The sequence below is a fragment of the Dermacentor andersoni genome, chromosome 10 (genome assembly GCF_023375885.2).
Source record: "Dermacentor andersoni chromosome 10, qqDerAnde1_hic_scaffold, whole genome shotgun sequence".
Taxonomy (NCBI): Eukaryota; Metazoa; Arthropoda; class Arachnida; order Ixodida; family Ixodidae; genus Dermacentor; species Dermacentor andersoni.
In genome coordinates, this window is record NC_092823.1 from 69,958,999 (window position 1) to 69,983,526 (window position 24,528).

The 24,528-nt window shown below is 47.9% G+C and overlaps 1 protein-coding gene across 1 annotated transcript; it reads left to right on the forward strand.

The window, feature by feature from the left end:
• The first annotated feature begins 27 nt into the window (after nt 1–27).
• LOC140213648 (BEN domain-containing protein 5-like) lies at nt 28–6,458 on the forward strand. The gene is made up of 4 exons (XM_072284898.1): nt 28–1,161; nt 3,521–3,591; nt 5,167–5,389; nt 6,262–6,458. Exons 1-4 carry the CDS (start codon nt 1,134–1,136, stop codon nt 6,372–6,374), a joined length of 435 nt encoding a protein of 144 aa, XP_072140999.1. The 5' UTR covers nt 28–1,133; the 3' UTR covers nt 6,375–6,458.
• Nucleotides 6,459–24,528: the final 18,070 nt, after the last annotated feature.

Below are 24,528 nucleotides of genomic sequence, written 5' to 3' on the forward strand. Positions count from 1 at the left end.
TGCTCTGCATGGAGCAATCCTATTCCAATGGCAGAATGAGAGCGTGAGTTGTGTGTTCCAATGGCAGATTGGGATCAGCCACCGATTCCGGATCAGTCTGTGGAGCAGAAATATTTTCTCCACCAGAATTGGCAGATTTGACCGGAAGTCCACGTGACATATTTCCTTCACCCACCTCTGCTTCTTGTCATGGTCGCTTGTTTTCGGTCGCGGGTGGCTATGGACGTTAAAAATATGGATGCTACGTCGCGCCGTGCGTTTTTGTTCCTGATAGTGACAGCTCAGACTCGGATGCTATAAATTCCTAAGTGCAGTGATGATTCTTTTGATGCGGAAGAAAAACAAACGCACGGAATGCCGGGATGATCCAGGTGGTCATGGTGATGAGGCCTACCCAATCCACCTCTAGGTTAGCGTCCTCTCACTTGATTTCCTTGTACTAAGTACCCCATGGGAACGCACACATTCCATTTGCAAATTTGACAAGATCTCAGTCAGAACGACTTGCTCCGTTCGTGATCTGGCCAAGCGCTCGCGATCTGCCATTGGAATTCAACATCACTGATATTCACTCTTGCTCAGCAGTGCTTACTCACTGCCACTACCTTACAAATTCATTTGTGCCTACAGGCGCTCATCATGCATTTGCACTTTTTCACATTTGCTTTTATGATGTCACTGATGCCTACTCGTGCTAACATTATGCCAAGTCATGTCCAAAATTTCACGGAATAGAAGTGGTTTATATATTTTTCTTTTTTTTCTTTTCTTGACTAAATTAGTTATGGTGGGCACACAAAACTGAATTCTGCTTTTGACAGAACCTAGCAGTTTACCTGAAAAACACTACCACAGACCACCTGGTAAAAGTTAATTTTCATGCGGAGTGTTTTTTTCCAAATTTGGAGGTATCTGTGAAGCAGCAGAAACAGAACATGACAAGCAACTGTTATTATATTATTATTATTATTATTATCATGTACTGTATATAATGTAAACAAAATGGGTTGCATGGTTTGGCATTTTAAAAGAAAGATGGCATATAAAGTTCGAGAAATGCTAGGTTTTACGATATTGTAAAAGTGATTTCAACATTTAATTTTTCAGTGCTAGAAGATGGCTTCATCAGCGAGATGCCAGGCATGGTGCCAAATGACTTCGGTAGGAAAATATTTTGTTTCACATTAATTGTAGTTAGGGGTGTGCGAATATTCACACCTTTCAAATAATGAATAGTGTCCCTTCGATTCGGTCTTCGAACCAAATAGTCACTATTTAAGATGTGAATTTCTTTCTAATACTTTTTGAATAAATTAAAACGCCAACTATGCCCAACTGAACATAGAATTGGAGCCAAGGTATTGTAAATTTTCGCCCCCATATTTCATAGTGGAGCAGGCTACGTTGCTCAGGTTGCCAAACTTTACAGGCTATACAGTGATCATTTGCTCACTCTGAAGAGCCCTGTGCATGCGAAGACAGTACTTTCTTGCTTCTAATGGTCCACTTGTGCATTTAATAAACACTTCATAATGTACCATGTAATGACGGAAACCTTGTTCTACATCAATTGTGATAACTGTTCATTATTCGCAAACTATTTGAAAACTGTTTGGTTCGATTCAGTTCGCTATGGCAGTATTTGGTTTGTATTTGACTCGGGTGTCAAAAATCAGTATTTGCACGTCCCTAATTTTGGTGTGTGTCCATGTAATGTTTCTCACTACACTGCATGCGATGATGTACACGGAACTGACAGTACAATGCCGCTGTGCTTTCCTGTTGCGCTTACAGTCAGGCTATTAATGTTGCGGGTACTTAGCTAGTTGAAACTGTTGAATCTGCGAGTACGATGTGAGCCTAGCAAGAATATTACAGGGTGGTGAGGGTTCAAAGTGGTGAAGAGTCCCTCTGACAGAAGCCGCCCTTTGAGATCTTTGAGCCGTCAACTTCAGCTTTAAGTACATTTGCTTTTGGACATACTAACATTGCAGCTTTGATTGCTGAAAGCATGCGCAATTCCATGGAAATAAGTCAGTCATCCATACAAACACTGCCTTGCACATAATGGTTTACGAGCCGCATAATCTTTTCTGCTTAGCGGGATCAGGACCTATGTTTGAATTATTGAATGCTCTTTTGAGAACAAACAATACTTCCGTCACATGCTGAAGCCAGAAATCTTTCCTTAAGTGTGCAATACATCGAAGTATGTGTGGCCAGTAGCAATACATATAGAGTGTGCATGACCTTCTCTGCTCCTAAAATTAATGGATTGCCTTACTGAGGGCCCACATGCCATATTCATAGTTGATAACCAGAACAGCTCAGACACTGTGTCGACACTTCTGTGATATTATAGATAATTACATAAATAGGGTTGTGCAAAGCAGAGCCACAGTATTCCTTGATTTCTTTTACATGTTATTCTGCTTTGCTGCTGTTATGGCAGTTTAAACATTGTACAGTTGCTGACCGATGTTCTGGGCCTCGCAGGGACCGAAAAATAGTCCGAAAAATTCGTTCACCCCCCAAAATAAAATTTATTACATTTTAGATTTTTGATTAAATTCTTAAATAAATGTATTAGGCTTCGGGCAGCTTAAGAAATCTCTAATAATGCCCTGCCTCATACAACGTTGGAGGCAATCAGATTTGCTTGGATTTGTGCAAGAGTGACATCATCTCCATACACGATCTGATTAGAGCGTCACTGTATTGGTGATTTCCGTTGCCAGGGTCGCCACGGAGATTGAAGAAATGAGCCATGTTCCTTCGCACCACTTGGCTCTCGCGAAGGCACATGAGGTGGTGCACACAAATGCGAGGCCACACAAGTACACACAAAGATGCGACATTGTCTCTGTGACACACCTGCTCTGTAGAGACTGCTTGCAGAAAGCAACCGAAACTTATACCGGTGTCACGTGGCCACTTTCAATTGAGACTGACCGCGATTAGTTTTCTTCCACAGATTGAGCAAAGAAGCCAATCGCGACTGGGAAATTAGATTTGGATTGGGCTTGATTGCAATCAAAAGAGCGCCGCGTACAACAGCTTTTTTAGATGCGATGACGTCTCCGAGACACACCTGCTCTGTAGACACCCCACAGAAAGCCTATATGTGCACACCACATGCACAAATCAACTGAAACTTTAGAACTATCTATCCTGCATTGAGTGATTATAATGATAGTGCTAACTGAAAAAAGAAAGAATAACACTGTCCCTGGGAGCGTTTTGTCGGCCAAGAAATAGGGGGCACCTGTGAGACCAGAGAATTTGACACGCTTTCTGTCGAAAGCATGCATCTCCCTATTTTGGAGGCTATAGAGCCTACAATAGCAGTGTGTGGCATGTCCCACACAGCGTTCTTAGCAACTGATATTTTTGGTTTCCATTCCTTGGTAATGTGTAATGGTTACATTGTACTCTTTCCTTAGCATGGAACTCCTCTATATTGCTTTTGAAGTATCAAACCTGGCAGTTCAAGGGAAAAGTTGTGCATTTTCCTTTGCAGCTGACATTGACCTGTTCGCTGAAGAAGAGGCCGTCGATGTGGTAATTGGATCCTCAAGAGATGATGGAAAGGTAATTTTTAAGTCACAGAATTGTTCTTTAAGGCTCCGTGTTACACTTAGGTGCTAAAAGTGCTCATACATTTCAGAATGTTGAAGAAATTTACTGAGTTATGCACCTTTTGTTTTTTCTTTCCGAATGTAAGTAACTGTGTATGATCCATTAACTAGATTTATGCATCTAGACCAGTCCTGCTCCTAAATTAACACCTGAAGGTCTAAAGTCAGACCAAAAAAAAGCACTTTTCTTGAATGTAAGCTGGACAAAAGAAAGGATGACAGACACAAAATGCAAACAGCATTTCTTAACTGCGAACCTGCCCCAGATCATGTGATGTCATCATTGCTGCTAGCTTTGTCGCTTACCGTATCACTGTCAGCACATAGAGCACACCATATTTGGTGTCATCTAGGGCACTTTAGTTGCTGCGCTCCTTGAAGACATGCAATCAAGCTTTGTGGCATGTCGTCCCATGCTGCAGTGACCCAGCTCGCCACTTGCTCTAGTGATCTGCATTTGATACAACCTTTGCTGTTAGCTTACACGCTTCATCAGTCAGCCACATCGCAAAGTATTTCCGCAGGCAGTCCTCGAAACACTTGTTGATGCAGACGTCAAGTGACTCAGGCTGGCCCATCATGTCATTTGGAATGATAGCGATGTACGTTCAAGTATGGATAAAGGACAAGGAGACAGTTCTTCAACGGTGTTGCCACGTGATTCTTATCCACTAGCCAAACATGGCACTTTTCAACTGGGTATCAGCATCTCTGGGGAAGGCTTCCTTAGCAGGCAGTGTCTTCCTCTTATAAATTATGTAGATAGGCAGCTTATGTCGATCAGCTATGCTGCACAGCATCATGGTCACAATTCGCAACTGGCCAAGCACAGTCACCCCCTCGGCGCCATCCTCATCAGCTTGCCACACCACAGGCATATCAAAATAAATGAAAAGGGGTGAGCTTACAGCACACTACTGTAACCACTTTTGGTTGGCTCGAGTGCCAAAGTAGAATATCTGACCTTGGTATGTGCTTGCCTCTGCACTTTGTTCTTGAAAATGGGGCTCAAAAACCTAATTAGTGGCCTACTCCTCTTTTTACATGATCACAGTGAAAGTGAAGTTTTTGGTTTGTGTACATTAACATAATTATGTAATCATGCAGTCCTTGGACCACAGTGCTGGTGCAGATTTCTATATTGCCTCTAGTGACTGCACAGAGTAACCTGTGGAAAAGAGTGGTCGTACAGATATTACATGGAACATATTTGAAATTCGCCTACCCAATGTCTAGATAGATTTCAGTGATTTCATCAAGCTGTAGCAGTGAATATTCTCGCAGATAATTGTCAGTTTTCCAAGTTTAGAGCTTGCTACTGATGCCTAGGAGATTTTTATGTAGGAGGGTCTAAAAGATGTATAAAAATATTACTGGATAATTTAGTTCCGCTCATGCAGGTATCGGCCCAAATGACACAAATAAATGTGCCAAAATGCCAGCAAACTGCAGAATTGAGAAAATACAGTGTATATCGTCCAGTATAAAACCTGTTAGCTACTAGCTCTGTATGTATGATGTATTGCAGATGTATGCTGGATCCGGGAAGTGGATTGACAAGGCAGCATGGGGGACACTGTTCCGGGCGTCGGGCGACTCCATGTTTTGTCGCATGGCTTCAACTATTTACTGGACGCCTGATGAACTCCGGAACAGAAGTGTCACCGGAACCTTGTCAAACAAGTCGCGGTCCATGGGAAGGACGGAGGCCAGACAAGCTGTAACACCAGAGAAGCTGTCATCCTTGAAAAGTATGCACAATTGAACATACTGTTCAAATGAAAAAAATGTAGCAGCAGTATTTTTTGATACAGCCACTGAAGGTGGTGCTGTGCTTCGCAAAACAGTGCGCTTAATCTGCATTGATGTGCCATCCTGTAATAAAGAAACTGAAATCCTTAATAACTCCTCATAGTAGTGAGCTTGCTATTGAAAATATTGATACAGAAAACATATCTAGTAACTCATTTCAATTAATATTTCACATAACGGAGACATTAAAAAACATGCCTACTATTATTCCACATTCAGTTGTGGTAGTTGTCTAATTCTGAATAAATTAGAATTTTATGGTGTCTGGATGTAGTGCTGAGCTCAAACATAGCAGCACTATCCAATGTGCTTGATATCGACAGCTTTATAATATCAGTGAAATTACATCAGCAAAAAAGAATGCATATGTATAGGAGTGCTACTTTTGTGTAATTTCGCTACTTTCTGGCAGACGATAAACCAACAAGGCTACGTGTTCACAATTGAGAGCTGCAATGCTGATCAGAATGCTTTAGCCTATCATTAACCTTTAGCCTTACTGACTCTGACGGGTGCCATACAGATGGCAAACGCGAAAGGCCACAGTAACAGCGAAGCTGTTGTGCTAAAGCACCATGTTGTGATAATCTGCTACTGAAATATTTCATGTTGAAGCTCTAAAAAGAATTTGAGGCATGCAAATGACTAGGCAAGAAGTAGCCTGTAATTTTGTTGCCATATTAAGCACGTAGCTATGATAAAATATTTCGTTTAACCTTCGGTATATTGTTGGGAACATGCAGTCTCATGCTGGAAATATTTGTTTAGCTGCTTTCATTACTTTATAGCTGTGATTGCTTTTCTTGTGCAGGCCTCCTCCGGATCTTCATGGGCAGCGATGTGACGCCAGAAGACGAGAAAAAAAGAATGAAGAGTGTACGCAGGCACCTGGCGCAAAAACTTGCTGATGCACAAAGGAAGTAGTGCCGCTGATACAGCTACAAAGCCTGTCCCAAAAGTTTGTGCAGTTCATGCCACCACACCCTCTGCTGCATTTTTGCTGACTCACTGCACAAGTGAGTCAGCAAAAATGCAGCAGAGGGTGTGGTGGCATGAACTGCACAAACTTTTGGGGCAGTCCTTGTACAGTCATCATCAGCCTATTTTATGTCAACTGCAGGACGAAGGCCTCTCTCCATGATCTCCAATTATCCCTGTCCTGCACCAACTGATTCCAACTAGCACCCGCAAATTTCCTCATTTTGTCGCACCACCTAGTCTTTTGTCATCCTCTACTGCACTTCCCTTTTCTTGGTACCCATTCTATCACCTTCACGGTTATCTACTCTATGCATTACATGACCTGCCCAGCGCTATTTTTTTCTCTTCATTTCAATTAGAATGTCGTCTATACCCGTTTGCTCTCTGATCCAAACCACTCTCTTTCTGTCTCTTAAAGTTATGCCTAGCATTCTTTGTTCCATTGCTCTTAGCGCAGTCCCTAAATTGTTCTCAAGCTTCTTTGTCAGTTTCCAAGTCTCTTCCCCATATGTCATCGCTGATAAAATGCACTGATTGTATACCTTCTTTTTCAATGATAATGGTATGCCTCGTTAAGTCGAAGTCATTGGGACCGCAGAAAATCTTCAAATTCAGTTTGCCGCGTCCTGTAGTTCGAGGCTCCAAGGGTCATGTTATTTCTAGTTGACCAACTACATGCAGCATTTGAGAATTTCCACAGTAGCACTCAACAAAACTGCGGATAACATTCAGCGATCCGATAACTTCCCCGAGAGCGGGTGCTCGGAAGGGCTCGTTAGCGCCGCTATTGTCGCTGTGATCGCACATTGGCCGCATCAGCGGTAGCTTCACACTCCAAATCTGAGTAGCATGTTTGTTGATATTTTTCAAAGTTCAGATACTCGGCGAAGCCAACTGCACTGGATTCGCTATCTCTGCGCAGAGTGCATTGATGCGGTCACAATACTCAGCTCCATCTTCATCAAGTGCACGTGAATAGTCAGCATCGACGGTGCTTTCCTTCGAGAAGCCATCGTGTTCAAAACACCGCATGACCAAAGTGGGTTCCGCTTGCCTCCATGCATACACAATAACACGTATGGCCCCGAGGAGGTCGATGGAGTATTCCTTGCCGTTGTCGAAGCAAAGGAGCATGCGCTCGAGCAGGTGGTGGCGGTAAATCTTCCTTGTGTGTTGAATGACGCCTTGGTCCATTGGCCGCGAGATCGACGTGGTGTTCGGAGGAAGAAATACCATCCGGATAACTTTCAGGTGTGGGGTGACGCCATGCGCTGGGCAATTATCAACAAAGAAGAGTACATTCCTGCCTGTGGCCGCGAACTTGCGGCCAACCTGCCGAACATAATCTTCAAATATTGCACCTGTGACCCAAGCTTTCTTGCTGTGCCGGTATGATAAGCTCATCTCTTGGCGGCAGCCGTGCATTTTTAAAGCAGCGAGGCTTCCCACTCTTTCCAACTACAAGTAGCGGCAGCTTGTGTTTGCCACACATGTTCGCACCGAACAGAACAATGATTCTTTCCTTGCCCTGCTTTTGACCCTTGACCGCGGTGTCCTTCACTGCAAACGTTTGCAGCATCTTGTAAAAAATGACTGCCTTGTCAACGTTGTACACATCGTCTGTACCGTACTCGCTAAGCAATGGAGCCAACGTGTGTTCCTTCCAGGCGTCGATGACCCTCTTGTTTGCGCTGCCGCTCTCGCCACAGACTGCTACGAAGGTCAAACTATTGCGCTCTTTAAAACTGCTGAACCATCCATTGCTACACTTGAACTCTGCGTGCCGAAGTTGTAGAGCCAAATCGCTGGCCATCTCCCGCAGTATCGTCCCATTGACGGGAAGGTGGGCTGCGTTTGCTTTCTGCATCCAGCGAAGTAAAGCTGATTTCACATCTTGGTACGTGGGAGCCCGTACTTGCGACCGCTTCGGACATGAACAAAATTCCTCATTACATCGAAAGCGTCCATCACCTGTGAGGCAGTTGCCTCAGCAGGCACATCCTGTACGTCATCTTCGACATCAGAAGAGTCTTCATTCTTCATCATTGCAGGCGGCTTTGATAATCTGCTCATCATTCACCTCTTCATGAACTATAGCACAATCGTCAGCACCGATGTATTCATCAAGCTCGAGATTAGGCAACACGTTTCCCATTTTTTCCAGTGTTTTCCAGGCGGCCGTGATCCCCAGTGCCGCTGACGCCTCTTCGTCGGTGTTGCGCTAGCAGAGTCTAAGGATAATGAATAAAGGGAAAATGAGACACCCACCTGTTAGTAGCAATTGCTGCAAAGGAAACCCATACGGGTTCCTCAGAAGAAAAGCCTCATAGTTGAAGAAAAATTCGTCCTGGTCAGGGACTTTTTCTTCAACTATGAGGCTTTTCTTTTTAGGAACCCGTATGGGTTTCCTTTGCAGCAATTGCTACGAACAGGTGGATGTCTCATTTTCCCTTTATTCCTTCTCTCCACCTTGCGGGTTTCCGCAGAACTACTACGTCAGAGTCTAAGGATAGATCTTCGGCAAATCCGGGTGCCTAAAACAGTTTGCAATGATTGAGTGACCCAGTGTGTTCCAGGCAGCAGACATAATTTGCAGTGCCACGTACATGTCCACCTTCGTGTCTTGGCCGGTTTTACTGTTGAAGAGCAGCCGCTGAATTAACCTCCCGCGGTAAGCGCGCTTCAGGCTCAGAATCACACCCTGGTCGAGAGGGTGTAGGACAGATGTGCAATTTGTAGGGGAAAACATCAGCTCCGTGTTAGTGAGCTTGACTTCTTCGGAGTGATGGTCTGAACAATTGTCCAGAAGCAAGCAAACTTTATGGTCCTGCCGCTTCATGTTGCAGTCTAATGCCACCACCCACTCTGTGAAAATAGCGCGGGTCGTCCATGACTTGTTGTTCGCCTTGTACTGCACAGGTAGGCTATGGGATCCCTTGAAACAGTGTGGCTTGGCACTTTTCCAATGACTAATGGAGGACGCTTGTCGGAGCCATCCATGTTTGTGCAAAGCAGCACCGTCACACATTTTTTGCTGTTTGCCCCCGTGACAGCGCTGCCCCTTAATGTCGAGCATCCTGGCCGGCAACATCTCGTAGAATAGCCCAGTCTCATTGGCATTGTAGATGTCTGCTGGCGTGAAGTTGCCTAAAATGCCGGCCACATTGCTCACCTTCAAAGCTCCGTCAACGTCTGCGGACGTCGATTTGCTGCACAACACTTTTCCGATGATGTTATGGAGGACCTTGAAACAGTTCAGCCAGCCAACGCTGGCTTTAAAATCGTCAATGCCGAGTAGGCAGGCGTGGTTCATGGATTTTTGCTGGATGATGCTTCCATTGAGGAGGACGTTCTTGCCTCTTACTTCAACACACCACGCATGCACAGCCTTGTCCAGCACTTCATGGAGGGGCCGCGTCACCTTTTTGTGCTTGGAAGATGTGCCTTTTTTACGCTGTCCTTATTTCCTAGCATCGTACACAGCGAACTGGCCGGAATCCCAAAGTCTTCAGCGATTGCCACTTCCTTCCTTCCACTCACAGCTTGGGTGATGATTTCAGCTTTCTGCTTGAGGGAAAGGGTTTTGCGTTGACATCTCCTCCCACGCATGGATGAAAGCTAGTTGTCGAAGAGACGCTGCGAGTGACGCGACCACGGAAAAAAACACACCCAAAATGGCGAAACTGCAATCACATGATTTCGTGCTTACTATGGCTTTGGATTTAACTTAAACTTTTGCCAATAACACTTGTTCTGGTTTTGATTTTGACTGCGAAAATTTCGTTGAAGCGGAAACGCTCGCCAAAAATGGCTCGTGCAGAGAAACTTGGGGCTATAATTTCTATGGGATACTGACGGGGAATTAAGAATTATTCGTTGTAGCGGTATATTCATTGTGGCGGGATTCAACTGTATTAGATATATATGAATATGCTAGTTCTGTTAAGGCCGGGTGTATTACTGTGTAATAAAACTTTGAAATGATCAATCAAAGGTGTATTTTCTATACAGCAACTATCAGCGTAGTCAAGCATGCTTGGTACGCAGACCACTATAGGGATGCATTCTCAGAAGATCACTTTCAGAGGTAGTTTCACTTTTGCGAGGATCAACAATGGACAGCTGCACACAAGCGTCGGGCAAAAGCAAGAATCTTGACAGCTGAATCGTGAAATCTCGCAAAAGTGAAGCTATCGCTCAATGTGATCGTCGGAGAATGTTGCCTCAGGCGGCGGCAGCCAATAGTAGGTACCAGCAGACTTACAGGCCGCCAGGCTTACAAACTGACAGACTTACAGACTTACAGGCTGACAGACTTACACGCTGACAGACTTACAGGCTGACAGGCTGACAGACTTACAGGCTGACAGACTTACAGGCTGACAGACTTACAGGCTGACAGACTTACAAGCCAAAATTACGTATAGCCGACAAGCTGACAGGCTGACAGCCTGTTGGGTTTCTTGACTGGGTGTGCTCGTGTGTGCTCCTACCTATTTCGTCGTCCGTCGACCGCCTCTGTTCGGGCTGCTCTTTGCAATACGCACGTATCACTTAGTTAGGCTGGTAAACATTCTCGCAAACAAAAGTAAATACCTCCCCTCAAAAGGTAGCCCATCCTTGACTACTAAACGCCAGAGCAAATCGAAAGTAAGCCTTCACAGCGTCCATGCGGCAGCTAGTACACCACAGAGCAGCAAAAAAATTGTTGAAAATCCCACTTGATTGAGAGTGGCAACAGAGATGCGAGCTTGCCAGTGAATCAGCCACATATCAACGGGCGTCTCTTGCACGACGCCAAGGTGCTTTTGGCGTAGAACACTTTAGCACCTGGGAATTTGCCGCATGCATAACCTGTGAGAAGGGAATGTGGACAGAAATTGAGATTACAACGATTAAGAATCTGCCACACACTGCACATAGCTACGCACGAAATAGAAGTACACACTATACAGGCAAGTAAAAATTTGCGACTCTTTGCGAGTGCCGTCGAGAAAAAGAAGAAATGGGTTGATACGGTAAATGTTAGCTAAAACACGCACACCGATGTTTCACAGCGGGGAAAAATATTCCCGGCTCTCTCGCAGAACCAAAGACCTCGCGACAGTGCCTAGCCGATACCAAGCAGACATCGAATCTTTGGGTAGAAGTCCAGGAGGAGGAATGACTTAAAGATAGCCGAGAGCGATGCGAGCGTGAGCGCGCCTGTACGAGTGAGAACATGTACCGCTTCTTTGAAGCTAGCCGCACCGGCGCGGCTCCGATCATCCCGCGCGATTTGTGTGCAGAACGTCGCGTACACGCCCTTGCGTGTTTAGCGCGGTAGCGTCCGCGCAGTGAGCTAGCTTCATGCACGCGTCATTCTTCACTGCGCAAACGGTGCTCGAGTGCGACGCTTAGCTCGAGGCGACAACACGCCGATTGGCGCTCCTTTCGCTTCTGGAAGCAACGCACATTCGTATCGGTCTAACTCAAAGAGGCAGCAGAGAACGGTGGCATGATTCGGTTATCGCCTATTAAAATTGAAGGAATTGAAGAAATTGTACCGTACGCTTTCAAAGGCAACCCACCGCGCTAGATAAAGATGCCTAAAAAATTATGGGGTTCTACGTGGCAAAACCACTTTCTGATTATGAGGCGATTTCTGATTATGAGGTGGAGGACTCCGGAAATTTCGACCACTTGGGGTTCTTTAACGTGCACCTAAATCTAAGCACACAGCTCTTTTCGCATTTCGCCCCCATCGAAATGTGGCCGCCGTGGCCGGGATTCGATCCCGCGACCTCGTGCTCAGCAGCCCAACACCATAGCCACTGAGCAACCACGGCGGGTAAAGATGCCTACTGCGGTAGTTTAGGCGGTGATAGGCAATAAGGTGAGCCCGTCGGCGGCTGTGTTCTTTGCCGACCTCATTACCACACCTCTGTTCATTTGCGCTGTGTATCCGTGTGCAGTCACCGCGCGCAAGCTGTGACTAATCGGTTGGCCGTTCTCCGCAAATCCCAAAGGTGCGAAATATATTTCGCGGTGCGCCGCATCATTAGCCGCAACCTAAATTGAGGCGCCCTTAACCGCTATGGCACAAGAGGTGATCCCACTAACCGTAAGGTATACGATGAGCCACTACGGAAAAAAAAATAATTTCGATGTTCCACAGGCCAAACCAACGATCTCCTTATGAGGCAAGTCGTAGTTGGGGACTCCGTAATAATTTTGACTTCCTGGAAATTTTTACGTGCATACAATGCAAAATGCACGGGCGTTTTTGCATTCCGCTCCTTTGGAATGCAGCCGCCGCGGGGCGGTCACCATAGTTGCCACGGCGGCCACCATAGTTACGAAATGCGTAAGCGTGAAGAGGAACAGTGCCTTCCGGTACGAGTGTGGTACAAGCGTAGCACAGCTGCACACCTGCTGCACTATTAATTGTCGCGGTTCTCCTAAGCTCGTAGTAGCTGCTTAAATACCTTGAAAGGCAGCGCGCCTCTCACGTATCGGATCGCGATAACAAGCGCTTAGACGGCCCATGTGAGCCCCCATGAAAGATGACGTGGCCACTGTAGAAAATAAAGACTGCGCAGAGAAGCCGATCCTTATGTTCCAATTGTGTTCTCTCATACAAAGGTTCTCTCACACAAATGAAGGAAACGTTATTAGACAGGAACAAGTGAAGCAATGCAATTTTACGCACATGGGCCGCCGCTGCCTCTTCGCCTACCATTGTTTCAAACGAAGTGACGGCGGCAGCGAGAGTTAGCATCGCGCGCATTTGCTCCGGGCATGCGGTTTGCTTGAAGAAAGTGAACGGTGTGCTTAACATCTCACGCTCGTCAATGTGGAAATAGAAACAAAGGCTACGTGCCCAAGAAAAACGAGATTACTTACCTATCTTCAGAAATGTGGCTGCGACCGTTTCGGGGTGCCTTCTCTCCAACAGGCATCATGACCTCTGTCGCGCAACTCATCAAAACAACCAGGCTCGCACATCAGTAGAAGACTAGTAGCTGGGTGAGCCAACCACTTCAACGGATAAACGTCCCCCTTATCGTCGCTAAAGCATTTACCTAAAATGTGCGTCATGATCTGCGAAAAGAAAAAAAAAATACTTTCATCAAACAGCACAAGGCGTGAACCACCGCACAACTGCAACCGAATAACTGAGTCCGAAAGCCGTTCACAGCTTCGCTATCGTATTCAGTTATAAAACATTTCAAACACAATATAACGGTACTTAAAAACCGCTAATTAATTAGCAATATTTTTCATCAACTAACCTTCATAAATTTTTCAGAACAACTTTATTTGTAGCGTAGACAATACATAGTACGACCAAAAAAATTCGGCTACGAAACTAGCGGTAATCCTGTGTACTGTTGCTAAAGTGCGCAAAACCAAGTGAGGTTGCACTCGCTTGCGCGCACACATACACACCCGAACGCTACCTTGACGTTTGTCGCGCCACCTAGAAACAAACATTACTACTAGTTTTGCTATTTTTACAAAAATAAAGGTTCTAATATAGTTTCTAGCGCCTTTGCAGATGGCGAGGTGACAAGTAAAGTATGATAAGAGTCCGTTACCTATATTTCTTTTATTTCCCTTTGGTGTTCTTAACTGAACATACGAGACCTGCAGGCTTAGGAGATGAGAAGACAGTTCGGCGAGGCTCAAATAAATCGCGTGCTTCTTGCAAGGCGAGAGACGGGAGCAGCCGCAGATACAGCGATTAGCTGTGATACTGTTGCGGCTGTTGCTGAATCCGAAGCTCTTTGAAGTCAATGGTTATAGCGGCTGCGCGCTGCGATCTCAAAGCGCGTTCGTTCTTTGATCTCTAGTACCACAGACATTGGATAAAAAACTATATTTCCTTTACGGACAGAGGGTACGTCGCAGGAAATTCGAAGACGCTTGCATCCTACGGTTCCCACAGCGCGTCCGATGCTCGAAGGTAGCGTCGTCGCCTGTCGGCACGTGTCTTATCGCCGGCCGCTTTGCCGCCGTGTCTAGTTTTGGGGAACTCCACATGCGCGTATTCACCCTGTTTGCAAGTGAATTTCGCATTCTTCTGCTCCCCGAAACGTGCTCATTTCGGATCGTACCAATTGTTATGTCATCTAGTGTATGTTAAAATGACGATGGGCACTTGTACACCGGCGAAGAAATAAATCGGTATGAACTTGGGCGGTCATGAATCTAGTCTAACGTTGCAGTTTTTACGTAGCGAAAATGGCTACGAAAGTGGGGCGGTCCCGGAGATAGGCGCTTTAAAGCGCCAGCTGTAGCGACAGTACCAGGAAGTGGCACGCGGCGCACACGCCAAGCACTTCAGAGCTTACTGGCTTTCGAATGAGAGGAGTATGCGCGCGCTCGTGGCCTATTGGTGAGAGTACCGGGCTCGACGGCCGACGTTTGATTCCACACAATATTTTCTTTTAATGAAAGCGTGGCGAAAGAAGAACCAACCTGCCACAAGGTGATAGCAATTGCAACAAAGGTTTGGAATGTCTTCATATGCGAGTCCTAATTATTAGATACTGGACTCAACTGCTACAGAACAAAAGAACAACTAGAAAAATCAACACAAATTACCCAATAAATTGTTTATAGAGAACACTCAATGGTAATATTGTTGTGCAAGGTTTGAGTGAACTTAATTGCCCTTGAAAACTTGTTGAAGTCCGTTGTTTCAACAATTGCCCAAAGATATCTCAGTGGTTAATCAACAATCATTTTTGTACTGGAAGAGCGCGGGTCATGGCGTAGCGGGTCGCGTAGTCAGCCGCGACATCAACCCACTTGTTTTGTGATGTAGATTCCGGAAATGGGCCGAGAAGGTCTAAGCCAACACGATGGTAGGGCTCGGCAGGGATGTCGAGCGGCTGCAGGTAACCAGAGGGTAGCTGGGAAGGCTTCTTGCGTCGTTGGCAAACTTGACAAGCGGCGACGTAACCTCGTTCGGAACGGGCAAGGCCCGCCCAGAAAAAACGGCGACGTACACGGGCATAGGTTCGAGATACGCCGAGGTGTCCTGCCGTTGGTGCGTCGTGAAGCTCTTCTAGAACGGTTGAGCGGAGGTGTTTAGGTATGACAAGAAGGAACTCAGAGCCGTCCGAGTGAAGGTTACGACGGTACAGAGTACCGTCGTCGAGGACGAAGAGGCGTAGAGTGGGATCGGCCGGAAAGTGTTCAAAACAGTCGGTGAGTGCTCTGAAGTAGGCGTCACGAAGTTGCTCGTCGGCGAAATGAAACAGCTGGGATACAGAGAATACGCAAGCAGCACTGGTAATATCGGAGGAGTAAGGATCGTCAACCGGGTAACGCGACAAGCTTTCAGCGTCTTGGTGCAGGCGGCCAGACTTGTAGCCCACGGAATATGAAAATTCTTGTAGCCTCAAAGCCCATCGACCAAGCCGGCCTTTAGGATCTTTTAACGATGAGAGCCAGCAGAGGGCGTGATGGTCAGTAAATACGGAAAAAGGGCGACCGTAAAGGTAAGGACGGAACTTCGCAACGGCCCAGACAACAGCGAGGCACTCTCGTTCCGTAATGGAATAGTTGCGCTCCGATAGTGCTAGGAGGCGGCTTGCATAAGCAATAACGCGATCCCTGTCCCGCTGACGCTGAGCTACGCCATGACCGCTGGCATCTGTACGCAATTCTGTAGGGGCAACAGGGTCGAAGTGGGTGAGAATGGGTGTTGAGGTTAGAAGAGTGACGAGACGAGAGAAGGCAGCGGCTTCTGAAGTGCCCCAGGAGAATTGTATTCTTTCTTCAAAAGATTAGTGAGGAGTCTAGCAATTGTCGCAAAATCTGGAACAAAACGACGAAAGTACGAGCATAGTCCTACAAAACATCGGACGTCTGCAGCTGTCTTCGGTACCGGAAAATGTCGGACATCGCGAGTTTTTTCGGGATCAGGCTGTACTCCGGAAGCGTCAACGAGATGGCCAAGAAGAGTAAGTTGACGGTGGCCCAAACTACATTTGGATGAGTTAAGTTGCAGCTTCGCCTTGTGAAATACATCAAGTATAGATGTTAGACGCTCATGGTGAGTGTCGAACGTTCGCGAGAAGACGATGGCGTCGTCAAAGTAGCAGAGGCATGTGGACCATTTGAAACCTTGGAACAAAGAGTCCATCGTACGCTCAAAGATGGCAGGGTCGTTGCCTAATCCAAATGACATTACTTTAAATCGATATAGACCATCAGGTGTGATGAACGCGGTGCGCAGCTTGACGCTTGACCGCTAGCGTTCGGCCTAAAGGGCGATCGTCGAAGTCGAAAATATCACGGTAGGACGATAACAATTGGCAAAGGTATTCAGCCCACGCAGAGGGCAGGTCCGTCGCAACCATTTTCTGTATCTTGGGATCGGCGGCCGAGGCTGGCACGATGGGCCTGTTAAGCCCGCAGGAAGCATCTGTTGACAACGGTGCCACGTGATGGTCGCCGAGACAACGTTGGCAACGCAAATACCTTGCGGTAGATTTTGCTTTGCCAATCCAAAGTTGCAAACAGGCATTCGAGTCTGGTTCGCAGTAATAGTCAGTATACTGTCAGGCGCGGTGACGTCATACTGTAGTGGAATGTCGGGCAGAGGAGTGACGAGGTACTCGCCATTAGGGTCTGGTGGGGAAGACAAGAGTTCAAAATAGGCTATTGATTTTGGCGGCAGGCGAAAAAAGCCGGTGGGGCGTTGGCGGCACTGGGGTGCTTCAGAAGTTTCTACGAGAATCGGCAACTCAAGGCGAAAGGTACTGGCACAGCAGTCAATAAGGGCAGAATGCGCGGAGAGAAAGTCGAGGCCGAGAATTAGGTCGTGGGGGCAATGGGCAATCACGGTGAAGATGACAGGGGTGTAGCGGCCGGCAATGCTGGCTCGTGCCGTACACATGCCGACGATAGGCACAGTACCGCTATCCGCAACGGGCACGACGCGTGCCAACGCTGGGGTGAGGAGCTTTTTGAGTCGTTGTCGGAAGGCAGCACTCATAATAGAAAGATGTGCGCATGTATCGATGAGTGCAGTGACAGGATAGCCGTCAACGTTAACGTCAAGAAGGTTTTGGTTCGATGGTAACATGAGCAGAGGATTTGGGTGCAGGGTCGACAACGCAGCTTCAGCTCATGAAGCTGCAGTGCCTAGTTTTCCGGCTGGGTCCGGGACGTGATAGGCGGCGAAGAGAAGCGGCGGGGTTGGGGCGAACGACGCTGATGGCGTCGAGGTGAGGGCGAGCGGCTGTAGCGAAGGTTCGGGGCAGGGGCAGCCGCAACAGTGGGTTCATGGCGTTTGTCATATGGAACAGAAGGTCCAAAAGTGAGGGAATAAGTGGCGGCGTATGTCCGAGAAGGTGGTATCCATCGGTTGCGGTAGAGACGAGCGGCGTAGCCGATGCGACAGCAGTGGAAGCAGATCGGCCTGTCATCAGGGGTACGCCATTCGGACGGGTTGCGGCGAGATAAGGCAGAAAAGGACTGCCGGGGACGAGGAGGGCCAGTAGAAAACTGGGGGACGTTGGGTTCAAACGTTGTACACACGGAGTTCCGACCCACGTTCTCAAATTCCTGTATGACTACGGCCTGAATCATTGCAAACGTGGTTGCTGGCGGATCGGGAGGCGTCGCGGCGAAAGCTGGCGAACAGGCGGCCTCGAGCTCGCGGCGAACAATACGGGTGACGTCGTCACAGGTGGTAGCCTGACGTGGTCGACCCTCACATGTCGACGTAGCCGCAGTGTTGGGTAGCCGCGTGATATGGTGGGTGATACGGCGGCTCTTAGCCTGTTCTAGGCGACGGCATTCCTTAATGATGGCGTCGATTGTCGAGACGTTGCCGAAAACAAGCAAATTCAAAGCGTCGTCGGCGATGCCTTTTAGGACATGTGACACTTTATCTGCTTCGGACATAGCGTCATCAGCTTTTCGGCATAGAGCCAATACATCGAGCATGTATGAAACGTACGGCTCTATAGATGTCTGCACACGAGACGCAAGAGCCTTTCTCGCGGCAACCTTGCGTCCAATGGGGTCACCGAGCAGTTCCCTGAGCATTTCTTTGAAATTGTCCTAACTGGTCATCTCGTCGGCATGCGTCTGGTGCCACACGCGTGGGGTGCCGCCGAGATAAAAGGTGACATTGGCGAGCATAATGGTTGGGTCCCACCTGGTATTAGCGCTGGCATGTTAATATAGCTTGATTCATTCGTCAACGTCCTGTCCCTCCAGGCCAGAGAACACACCAGGGTCGCGATGTTGGGAAACCGTGACGTCGGGAGCAGTCGGACAAGCCGAAGCCGTTTCAGAGGTGGCCTCGTCACCGGGAGGCATGGTGACAAGCTCGATGTACTGACCACTCCGGAGTTACGTGGCGAGGACGGGGATCGCTCACCTCTACCAGAATGTTACGTGTAGAAAGCCGCAGAAGGAAGAGGCTATTTACAGGCTCTTAACACTTGGCTGGCGCCAGAGCGCCAGGCCGATATTTTCTCACGCCAAGGGCACAGGCCCACTTCGTCGTCGTACTCGCAGCGGCTCGTCTCTCGGGTATCTACCCATAATGTCGTAATAATATATATATATATATATATATATATAGTAGCAAAGAAGACTGGCGCGCCCTATGGACGCACTATCTTTATCCGCCCGCCATCGAAGAGGGGCTCAGGCTCTCGGTGTCTGACGCTCGTCTGCGACGGTCGCGTTACTTATTGCTCACTAAACCGCATTACATATTGGGTGGAGCTGTGCTGGGTAATAGTTCCCAACCACCCTGTAACTACGTAATCGAACACTGCCGGACATCATGCCTGACGGCACCAGCCAAACAACTCCACCGGCGTCGCCAACATTGATTTGACCTGGCACTGTGCATCAAAGCGATCCTCCCATCTGCGGTTCCGACGAATACTACGTACAAAATTGGCTCTCGATATATGAGCGGCTGAGTGCCCACAATAAATGGGACAATGCAACGAAGCTCAGTTATGAGAACTTCAATCTCACAGGTATCGCTAGCGTGTGGTACCACAACCACGAATCCCACCTCAGCACCTGTCCAGATTTCAGGGCGCGCATTACGCAAGTCTTCGGTCACCATGCGGTGCGGAAGCTCCGCGCCGAAGATCGCTTGCGCAGCCGTTCCCAGCAACCCGGTGAAAACATCACCAAGTACATATAAGACGTTGTGGATCTTTGCAAGCGTGTCGACCCATCAATGACTAAGTCTGAGTAGATCCGTCAACTAATGAAGGTCATAGAGGACGACGCATTCCAAATGCTCCCCTCGAAAAGCCCGCGGTCCCTGGTCGAAGTCTCTGAAATTTCTCAAAGCTACGACGAACTCAGGAGGCAACGTCTACTCACTCGACGTTCTTCGATCCCCGATACTTCTATTGCATGTTTAGCCGCTGTGACTAACAACGACCATCTGCTCAGAGAAATCAAGGAATTTATACGCTCCAAAGCGGTGCGCCAGCTAACCCTGTTCACCGCCGTCCCAGGGCCTACGCCGTCCTTGGCTCCTACGTTCCGCCAGATGCTCCACGAACAAGCGTCCAAAGCTATTCAGTCCCCGCTTGCAGCGCCACCATTGCGTGTACATCTAAGCTACGCCGAGGTTGCAGCATGACCACCTCCATCGACTTTTTCAACGCCAGCGTTTGCTGCACAGCCACGTCCAATCCCTCCAGTGCACACCACCAGATCTCCAGCTAGCACGGGACCCTGGCCTACACCCGGCAACCGGCCTGTATGCTTCTTCTGTTCAACGCCTGGTCACGTGGCATGGCACTGTCGCCGTCGCTTATGGCTTCAAGGTAATGACCAACTTGTCCGCCCCTACGTTTCGCCAGCTTCGTTCACACCTGAATTCACTCAACATCGCTTGCATTTCCTCAATCCCTCTATGCAACTGCGGCTGTTACCAGGTCTTCAGCGAAATGAGGAAACAGTGCTGTGCGACTTACGTTTGGGCGTCGCATTCACCAACGCTTATGCATTTTTGATTGGAATGGCTGATAGCGCCGAGTGCAATGCCTGCGGTGTCGAGGAAACCATAGAACACATACTGTGCTACTGCCGATCTTTTGAAAATGAAAGGCAAGACCCATGCACAGCTCTCAATCAACTAGATGGAAGGCTGTTCAGCTTAAAAAAGATCTTGGGACCATGGCCTCGCATATCGCGGCTACAAAAGGCCACAAAAGCGCTGCTGCGATATTTGAAGCCGACCGGATTGAGTCAGCGTCTGTGATCCGGACTGAGTGACCGACTGATATCTCCAGTGGACTTTCTCTTCTTTTAATCTTTCCGTCCCCCTTTCCCGTTCCCCAGCCTAGGGTAGCCAACCGGGCTCAGTCCTGGCTAACCTCCCTACCTTTCATTTATCATTTTGTCTCTCTCTCTCTCTCGTCATTGACGCCCCCAAATGACTCCCATTTGCCGTCTACGAGCAACGTCATTCCTTCTGCTTGTGTTTGTCGCACGCCATTCCTCGTCTCCGCTCACCTATCCCGAATGCTGCGGCGTCCAGCCCGATCGGAGCAGGAAAACTAGCTACCGCAGTTCAAGAGGCGGGAACTGCGTTCCAGTGGAACCACACAAAGCCTCGCTCCCTTCCGACGAACGTAATCGAATAGTCTGTAGAAGCATTCACCACACTGGCATTAGTCGACACAGGCGACGCCGTTTCAGTAGTTACGGCACAACTTTGCCGCAAGGTTCAAAAAGCAATGACGCACTTGTCTGCGCTGTAACTCCGGAAAGCTAGTTCTGAGTGCATTACCCCAGTGCCGCATGTACCGCCCGCATCGTCGCTCAAAGATAGACGTATACAGTCCAGTTCGACGTCCTCTCATCCTGTTAACACGACGTAATCTTGGGGTGCGACTTCCTTTCTTATCATCAGGCCATCAATGATTGTTCTCGCACCTAAATTGAATTTTCTCTGCTTGCCACTTTTTGTTTACGTGACCTTGAAAATTTTGGCGGCAAAGTGGTCGTTATAGAGGACACCACAATCCCTCCGCACTCTTCTGTTATTGCGAATGCCTGCTCCACTTTCGCCACTGACACTAATCCCCTATTTTTCCAATCGGACATTTTTGTTCGCTGATGATGTTCCCTTCCCTTCGCTGTACTAACTGTCAGAGGTGGCTGCACGCGAATGCTAGTTTTCAACTCTAAGGCCACGCCCCTCGTCTTACGTCGTGGCGAGTGCCTTGGACGTCTTCAGCCTGCCGACTCAGTAACTATCCTTAACGCCCCTCTAGAGAACACGTGTTCAGACCTGAACTCGTTGACTTATTACAGGTTGCTTTGTTCTCAGCCTACGCAAGACGTCTTTCATAGCTCAGTACATGCCCTCCTGAGCCATACGCAGCGTTCTACGGAAATACCAATCTGCGTTCGACTGTCAACAATCCCCACTAGGCCGCACATGGACTGTACGTCACGAGATCGACACTGGTTCCCACGCACCACTGTGCCAGATGCCTTAACATGTTTCACCCGCTGAGCGCCGTGTTATTGAAAACAAAGTAAGCGATATAGTTGAGCGTGGAGTGGTTCGGTCTCCTAATAGTCCCTGGGCGTCATCTGTAGTCGTCGTTAAAAAAAAGATGGCTCGATTTGATTTTGCGTCGACTACCGCCGTCTTATTAAGATAACTCGCAAAGAAGTCTACCATCTACCGCGCATCGACGATGTTCTGATTTGTTTGCAAGGTGCAGAGTAATTTTCTCCGCTCGATTTACGCTCAGGCTATTGTTAAAAGCCTATGAATCCTGCCGATCACCCAAAGGCAGCCTTCGTGACGCCAGACGGCCTATATTAATTCAACGTTATGCCGTTTTGGCTGTTCAACGCCCGGCTACATTCGAACGAATGGCGGAAAATCTCCCTCGGTGGCTAAAATTGAAGACATGCCTATGTTACCTTGACGAGGTCGTCGTCTTTTCTCCATATTTTCCCACACACCTGTACCGTCTCGAGCAAGTCCTGCAGGACATCACCGAGGCAGAGCTCCAGCTGAACTTGAAGAAATGTCGCTTTGGAGCCAAGCAGCTTGCAATACTCGGACAGGTCTTATCGGAAGATGGCATACTACCTATTGCTTCCAAGCTTCGCGCCATCGCCGAATTCCTGAATCCCATGTCCCTAAAATAACTTCGGTGCTTTATTGAGGTCTGCTCCTACTTACGTCGTTTTATCCGAAATTTCGCTTCTATCGCTGCTCCTTTGACTCAGCGGCTTTGCGGCAATACAGAACTTTCGACTTGGGCCACAGCTTGCGACAATGCTTTTGAAACAATGCGACGTTTGCTCACTTTGCCTCCCGTACTGCGGCATTTCGACCGCACGGCCCCACGAAAGTCCACACTGACGTCAGCGGCGTAGGACTTGGGGCTATACTTGCACAGTGAAAAAGTGGGTACGATGAATACGTAGTAGTCTACGCAAGCCGAACACTAACGAAAGCAGAATTAGACTGCTCCGTCAATGAAAAAGAGTGCCTGACTATCATCTGGGACCTTTAAAATTCCGACCGCCCCTTCGACTTCGTTAAACATCACCATGCTCTATGTTGATTATCGGCTTTAAAATATCCATGTGGTCGCCTTGCCGATGGGCTCTACGGTTACAAGACTTCAACATTAGCATGATTTACCGGTCTGGCCGTAAACACACCGACGCGGATGCCCTCTCTCGCTCGCCCACACCAAGTGACATGATTTGCATTTCAGTCAGAGAATCGGCGCCTTCGTCGCCTGTGCACGTCAATATGGCCGTGGAGCAACACAGACCTCTAGATTGTGGCACTTATGGCTTGAATTTCTGACACTTCAACAACACACCCTTCACGCGCTATCCTCCACCAAGCTTCTCATTTTGAGTTGAGGGATGGCGTTCTCTATCGTCGAAATTACGCGTGCTATACCGCGTGCAATACCGTGCTATACCGCGTGCTATACCGTCCATCGCACCACTACAGCTAATCAGACGCTAGCGAACCGCGTAACCGAAGGGTTCAATCGTACTTGGCGCAACATGCTATCCATTTACGTTACATCTGATCAAACCAAGTGGGACCTTTTTTGCCATATGTTACGTACTTTTATAACACCGCTTCATAGGCTACAACGGGATTTTCGCCATTCTTTCTCGTATATGGCAGTAAACCTACCTGTACGCACGACAGCATTCTCCCCTTCCCACCTGACCCATCAAAGCGCACGCCTCTATCTCAAGCCTCCAAGTATGCCAAGGAATGCCGTCAGCTGGCCCATTCGTTCATGGCGGAAGAACAGTCTCAAAAATTACGTCGTGATGATAACCGACCTCCCTGCACCTACCAGCCGGACTCACTAGCCTGGCTGTGGATACCTTCAAGCAACTCTGGTCTATGCTCTAAACTCCTCCAGTCAACTGCGTCTTCTAGCCGCCAACGCCCTCTATTGACATGGGTCCTCGGGGACACCAGACAGTGCGCGTCCAGAGGCTTAAACACTATTACGACCCGCTTGTCCTCACTTCTCCTTGAGTCGCCAGGATGGCTCCTTCTTCTCCAGGGGGCAGTTGTAGCGAAGAAGATTGGCGCGCCCTATGGACGCACAATCATCGCCGGCCCGCTGATGAAGAGGGCATCGTGCGCTCTGTGTCTGACGCTCCACTGAGCCGGACGCGTTTCTGAGTGCCAATATATATATATATATATATATATATATATATATATATATATATATATATATATATATATATATATATATATCTTGTGAGCATACTTCATGCGCGTCATGTTCTCACCTGACATACTCATCATCACCGTCTTGGGGCCTGGTGGTGGGGCTCTCACCCGGATGAATAAAGAAGAGAATGGCAACCTAAACCTAACGAGAGAGAGTTGGTGCCTATGCCAGTGGCGCAATAACGAATGCCGAAAAAAACTACTTGATCACAGAACAGGAATGTCTCAGAGTAGTTTGAGCGACACAAAAATTTCGACAATATCTTTATGGACGCCACATGACGGTCATAACCGACCACCACGCCCTATGCTGATTGTCGTCAATCAAAAATTTGTCTGGACGCCTTAGTCACG

Coding starts and splice junctions, on each gene's coding strand:
- LOC140213648 (XM_072284898.1), top strand. CDS start 1,134: ATGCCAGGCATGGTGCCAAATGACTTCG. Junction 1,162..3,520: donor CATGGTGCCAAATGACTTCG/GTAGGAAAATAT, acceptor TTTCCTTTGCAG/CTGACATTGACCTGTTCGCT. Junction 3,592..5,166: donor CCTCAAGAGATGATGGAAAG/GTAATTTTTAAG, acceptor GATGTATTGCAG/ATGTATGCTGGATCCGGGAA.